This window comes from Hippocampus comes, unplaced genomic scaffold, assembly GCF_001891065.2.
Source record: "Hippocampus comes isolate QL1 unplaced genomic scaffold, H_comes_QL1_v1.1 scaffold31, whole genome shotgun sequence".
NCBI lineage: Eukaryota > Metazoa > Chordata > Actinopteri > Syngnathiformes > Syngnathidae > Hippocampus > Hippocampus comes.
Window position 1 is genome coordinate 53563 of NW_017806069.1, and position 6859 is coordinate 60421.

At 45.7% G+C, this 6859-nt stretch overlaps 1 protein-coding gene across 2 annotated transcripts; it reads right to left on the reverse strand.

Moving 5' to 3' along the window:
* Window positions 1-774: 774 nt before the first annotated feature.
* On the reverse strand, window positions 775-6284 carry ldb3b (LIM domain binding 3b). 2 transcript variants are annotated; one of them, XM_019893830.1, is made up of 9 exons: window positions 6045-6284; window positions 4178-4329; window positions 3989-4064; window positions 2721-2743; window positions 2227-2424; window positions 2066-2089; window positions 1600-1769; window positions 1476-1512; window positions 775-1355 (listed from the first exon to the last, which is right to left on the reverse strand). In XM_019893830.1, the coding sequence occupies exons 1-9, from the start codon at window positions 6138-6140 to the stop codon at window positions 1259-1261; spliced, it is 873 nt and encodes a 290-aa protein (XP_019749389.1). In that variant the 5' UTR covers window positions 6141-6284; the 3' UTR covers window positions 775-1258. The 2 variants fall into 2 exon arrangements, with proteins under 2 accessions (XP_019749389.1, XP_019749390.1); XM_019893831.1 differs by lacking the exon at window positions 2066-2089 and having other exon boundaries at window positions 6045-6283.
* Between the last annotated feature and the right edge of the window lie 575 nt (window positions 6285-6859).

Genomic DNA, 6859 nt, shown 5'->3' on the forward strand with positions numbered 1-6859 from the left:
GAAAAATGCTAAACTGAATTTTTGATTAATTTCAATAATTGATTATATTTAGTTAACAATGTAACTGCTAATAATGAATTGAAATTACATTGCAGGCCGCCCCTATTGAAATACTGCCTGAGAATGTTTTATAACATTTATAGCAATTGTTTTTTAAAAGGTTTTCCAACGCCCTTTTAAAAAATTACCAACACAATTACACACGTCATATCCTATATTGAGAGAGTACCAATATCTCTGCGTGTTTGCGGTAAACAAATCCCATTTTTTTCGAAACAAAGATATGATCATCTGACAATATACCTAAATAATGGTAGCCATAGACGTATATTTTAAAATTAACCTACTAACGTTGTGCTCTGTCGGCGTACAAAGGAGCATTGAAATGGCGTCGGCGTTAATCATCTTTACAATTAGCCACAGCTGGAATACTTCCTGTTTTCATTCTTCTTCTTTCAAGCGTAAAGCGTGTCAAGTGAACTATTGTGCCGCCATCTAGTGGTTGACAGTGGAGTTACAGACAAAGTAAACAGTATGCAACGCCATGTTTTTTTTTTTTTACTTCAAGTTGCTTTGAATTTTATATTAAACAAAGGATCTTTCAAATTCTGATTTTTAAAAATTCACATTAAAAATACGTTTCAATATTCCTTCAAATTTTGTGAGATGAAACATTTACGATATATGAGATAGTGAGTTTTTTTTTTTTTTTATATGTGGGAATAAAAAAAAAAAAAAACATTGGCAATAGAATTGCAAGTGATATTCAGGGAGTCATTTTTGGAAAACATTTATTCACATTGAATTGACATCAGTGTATTTTTAGTGCATTTTTACATAATTGCCTACGTGTGCACGTCCAAGCATCACGCGTGTGCGAGTACGTGTGTGTGTTGGAAACAACGTGCCGCATGTTTGCGAATGAGGACCGAGCGTACGCGTGTTCTTTTTTGCACAGTCACTTGAGCACGGAGGAAACACAATATGCAGATCTCGGCAGCAGACACGACACGCGTAACACATACATGGACTGTACCTACTCTATATATACTGTATACAGTCGACCCGGTGCACAGTTGATCAATACGGAGGCATTCTCACGCCAACACGTTGCCATTCGACAAGCGACACTCATTCACATTCCTCCTCCTGCTTATTCGGTTATTTGCTGTGTGTTTAGGTAGTGCTCCCTGTCCCCGTTCTTTCTTTTCCGTGCTTGCTTGCGTCCTTCCCTCCTCCCACTAGCTTCTTGTTGACTTTAATTCTGGACGTTGAGGATCTGTGCCGACAAGCCGTGGTGCCATTTCCTCAGCTTGGCGAAGCGAGGACCTCGCATCTCCGACTCAAACTTCTCTCTGCGTCAGGGTGACATGCAGGGGCCACAGGAAGAACATGGGGAGGTCGTGCTTTCACAACAGCTGGAGTGGGTCTGGGGAGTGGGGGAGGCTACTCCCACCCCTCAAAGCGGAGCTTACCTCGACTTCTGCAGAGCTTCCTCATTTGGGTCTTGCACTTTATGGGCAGACGAGAGGATTTGTTAAGATTGCATATGAGCATGCATCATTTGAAAAATAGCATTTTTTTCCCTCCCTGACTGACTGTATTCGGTTCCGGTGACGTGCGCCAGCATCCTAAAGCTTTTGGACTGCAGGTTGGCGGCACGGCGAGCCCACTCGGACAAGTCCAGGGAGTTGTCGCTGGGCCTGATGACGGCTTGGTAGACGGGCGAGGCGCAGTCAATCACGGGGTCCTTCATGGGCAGCACCGCGCTTGACGCACAACACATGCACCAATTAAGTATTTGCGCTTACAAGACAAGCGGGAGCGGGAAACAAGCAGCAATGTATGGAGCTGTCTTAAAGGAGACATATTAGGCATCCCCACGCCTCACACACACAATTAGGAAGAGTCACATTCCGAGAATGGAGAGACAATTTTTCCAAGCTACACAGACCGGCATCATTTAGGTCGAGCTATTAAAAAGTCCATTTAATTATGATTATTTTTTTTTGTCTTGCATAAGATGCCCCCCTTAAGTGTTTTCATGGGGTGGGATGGTACTCACGCCAGGGGGGATCCCGCCTCCTCACTGAGGTCACGACCAGGTGGCGGTGGCGGGATGAGGATGAGGAGGGAGGGATGGAATGAGCAAGAGCAAAGTGGGTGACACCACACATAGCTGTGACGAAGAGGGTGCGGGAGATGGGGGCGGGGGGGCGAGCTCACCCTTCATGACCTTTGGCCTGCGACTGCCCAGCGATGGCATCCATGATGGCGTCCTGCGAGTACATGCTGATGGGCGTGTTGTACTGCGCGTGCACGATGGTGGCCTTGCCGCCGGGGCCCCGCACCTCGATGGGCTTGTGGGTGGACAGGGCCGAGTCCTTCAGGGCGATGGGGTTGAAGCTAGGGGTGTACTCCACGCTGGCCCGCAAAAGAGTTACACAAGTCACACACAGAGGGGGCGCTGTTGCTTTCATTTCCAAAGGAAAAGTCCACACAGCTGCTCATGCACTTAGTCTGCTGTTTGAGGGCCAAAATGAGAATATAAAATACCCAGAAAATGTTGAGTCTCTGACAACACAACACACATTCAGACACACATGCAATGTTGTTACGCTCTCAAAAATCTGGCAAAAAAAATTGGGTGATTCACATCACACCTTTCCTGGCACTGCATACTTCATGCACATTAATGCATGTTTAGAGCGAATACCGACTTTGCAGGTGTGTTGGCGATGACCTACATCACACACATACACAGAAATAAAGAAAGAGAAATTAGAGACACTGGTGACTCAATGAATTGCGCAATGTAAGCTGCTAGGAAACTATCAAATATGTCATAATCCTCAATCATCATTGGCGTCATCCCCCTCGGCCCACCCCTCCTTTGGCATGCCTGAGTGTGAGTGACAAGAGCAGGGGGGTCTCTATCACATGACACAGACAGAGGGCGGGGAGTCTGGGGGTGGGGGGCAAAAATGGCCAGGAATAGCTTCAAATACCTGCACTCACGCACACCACCTGATCCGCTTATGTCATGAGTGCACCTATCACTCACACACACACACACACACACACACACACACACACACACACACACACACACACACACACACACACACACACACAGGGACACCCTATCTCCGGCCGAAGATGATGATGCTGCTGATGATGCGTGACAGGCTCGGAACATTCCGCCAGCGTGTCGGACAGCTGCCCCGGCCTCGTCCAATGAGGGGTCTGTGTCAGGTTTGATAGCGGCGTCCTAGGCAAGCACGTGCCCACGACACCTGACTTATCAGCGGCACCGCCCGCCCACTGATAGGCGGATGCTAAGAAGTGCCGACAGGTCAGGGTGAACAGTGACCTTAAGGATGCTTTTGAAGGTTGCCATAGCAACAGCCCGCCATCATCTGTAGCCTTACCCTTTTGAAGTCTAATCTAACCCTAATTCAAACAATATCAACGTTTCATGAGTGCCTGCCTTTAGTTTTACCGCAATTCAAATGTGGATTTTTTAGGGGGCGTCAGGGAGGGTGGGAATGGCATCGCAACAACCAAATATTGTCAACGAATCGCTACTACTGGTTCATCACCACTTCGTTAGTTATGTTTTTTTTTTCTGTTAAATTGAAAGGCTTTTTATCTTGCATTGCGAGCACATACTTTGATGCGTTTGCGAGCCGCCTGCACCGTATTAGCTTTTGTTTGTTTTGTTTTTTGTTTTTAATTCGGGGGGGGGGTTGTGTTGATGTTAGCATAGAGTGGGATAAAAGTTAGGTAACCTAATAGTGTTTTTTTTCCTCCCCCCATTATTTCATTCTAACACTTATTCATTGCTGCACTTCTAAAACGTACCACGGGTAGGCAGCAAAGGCAACACAGAAGCTGTATAGAGAATACTGTATAAGGCTTGTTTGTATGCTTAATAATAATAATAATACGAATAATATGTTCACATTTGTCTTGTGTGTGTCCATACCTTCTGGTGGGGGATGACAGGCATGGGGGAGTCCATCCTGGGGGTGGCTGTGGGGACGGGCGCAGGACGTCTCGACCTGATCGTTCAACAATACATTTACTTTTACATTTTCAATTTATTTATTTATTTGGTGGGGAGGGGGGGGGGGACTTGTATGGATCAAATGGGGACGTTTGGCGCGCGGTTTACTTGTGCATGCTGAGCACGAGTCTGCTGGTGGCCAACTTGATCCTGTTCTGGGCCTCCAAGTGCGTCAGGCCGTCAGTGCTGACACCGTCGATGGCCGAGATGATGTCGCCCTGCGCTAAGAGGCCTCCCGACGCCTTGCTGCCGGGCGTTATCTGAAAAAAGAAGGCACATATCAGCAAGCGCATACAAAAAAAGTTTGTGGAACAGTCATTTGTTTGAACTGCCCCCAAGTCGAGTCAAGAATGTTAAAAACTCAGTTATTGTTGCGGTTGTTATTATTTTTGCTGGCCCTTTAAGGCAAGAGCGCCTCACAGAGTATGGGGTCTAAATTTACAGGCAACTCGTTAAAGAGTTAAAAATATGCCAGGTCGTTGATGCCTGCGGACGAGTGACCCTCCGCAGAGGCGCACGCATGCACACACCTGCCGCTGACATTCACTCTTGTCTCAAGTTCTGTTTACATTCAGCAATCGGATTTCCTCCTCGTGTCAACATTTGACATTCTTCTGTCATTTCCGAGCAATTAAATACTTTTAAATGCATAGGGCAAAAAGTTGGGTACCTTTTTTTATTTTTATTTTTTTTTTATTTTGCTAATGTAAGTAATGTATTTGCAAATTATTTTAAAGACAATTTTCTTTTTTTATGGAGGAAAGAAATTGTTTCCTAATATATATAGAAGCCCGCGTCTGCCGCCTACGAAACCGGGATCAGGGAACAATGGATCTTTTATAACTCGGGGAATTTCCGTGCAAACTTTTCCACTTATCGAGGAGCCAAAGATTCTCGCTGATGACCCCGGGATAGGTGAGTGCCCCCCCGCCCCCCCTAACCACCTCGCCTTCCCAACGCTATTTAAAGGGGAAGCTGTAAATACACCAAACGTCCTGCCAGGGACCAAAGACACCCCCACCCCACCACCACCAAAACAGTCTCCTATTGAGTCCTCATTAGCCATCATTTAAAAACAAGCATCATTCTGATGATGATGTACAAAAGACGGGTCCAAAAGACTTGACGTTACCAACAAGTAACCACAATGGTTGTCTATAGATTAGATAATCTGTAGCATAGTTTGCGAGCAATTTTTGGTGGGTCTACAACCAAGATTAGAATAGTTTGGGATATTTCATGCTTTCATTCTGACTTTTTTTTTTAACACTTGGTTACTTGTAATTAGTTTGTAGAACGACTTAGTTTTTATTTGCTTCGTTTTAGTTGTCGATAGTTTTAGTATTAGTTTGAGTTTTTTGTAACATATGGAGTTTGTCGCGTGCAAGTTTTTGTGTAATGAAGTTTGATCATCCTTCTTCTGCACTGACATACAGCAAATATTGAAATGAAAACATTAAAATTGACGCCCCGACGCTCATGTGAGATATTGATCAAGAAAAACAGAAAAACTAATTCTACCTAGTTTCAGTTGGCTTTACAATCAGAAGATCTAGTTTCAATTAAGTTTTCTTCACCGAGATTTGATCCAACCGATGAAACTCAAGACGATGACCTTAGTGGAAGAGTCATGTGTCATCAAAACCAACAGTTAAATATTTGGCAAGATGCCAAAATGGACAAGCAATCTGTAAAAACAAATAAGCAGGAGAAATCATTCTTGCTCGAGAAACGTCCGCGCGAAAAATCCCCTTGAGTTGATTTTGGACGCCAAAGTCATGGCAAATCCTAACCCAATATAACAACATTGGAGTTAGCCCACTCTACTTCTCAGTGGCTCAGAAAACTGAAAGGCTTTGTCAAATCCAATAAGACCCGAGGGGTCAAAATGTACGCGACATTGTCACATGATGCCATTTTTTGGTCTTTTGGTCTATTTTTGGGGGGTCGGGAGGCATTTTAGCGCCGCTCTTACCCTGGAGATGGTGAGGGGCATGTTGAAGTCCTTCCCGCCCTGCAGCCGGAAGCCCCACGGTGCCGGGCCGTTCAGCGTCACCGTGTACGTGCTCATGTCGGCTTCTGGAAACTCTCGCTCGCTCGCCTGTTTTTGGGAGTCCTGGCTCTCCGCGCTGGCCCTGCTGGAGTTGCGTGCAGCACCCTCCCCTCGGTCCTCTGCTGCTGCTTCTCACATCGGGGGCCTGGATGTGCAGATCCCCAACGTTGGTGGGGCGGTGCAAAGGGGATGGGCGGGGGGTGCAGGGTTCAGACGCTGTCATGACACACAAATATACACAGGCCACACCGAAAAACTTGCCACCTTGCATCAATTTCACCATCAAAATCGACATAATGCAAACTTTTGGGCGGGGGATTATAATATAAATAATCCAAATATGAACAGTGGAGATGAATTTGAGGGCATCAGGCTGGCTATGAGCGACAAGCCTAAGAATAGCAAACAAGGGCCACGAGTGTGTGTGAGTATGTGTGTGTGTGTGGCCCCTTATAAGGTTTGAAACCAGAAGCCCCAGAATGCCTCAGTGCCCAAGCACTTGCAGCCAATATAGACTCACCGTCTTACTGCCACACATTCTCTCTCTCTCTCTCTCTTTCTCAGCTTTAGCTTTGATTTGCATTAATGCAAATAAATATGGTCTGGGGAGAGGGACGAAGCAGCCTGCGTCAACAGATTCAACTTGCTTTTACAGAGTAGTTAGGGATGCTCTGAAAAAATTACACAACTCTTGTCTTCTTAGACTGTGTACACACACACGCGCGCACACACAGTCT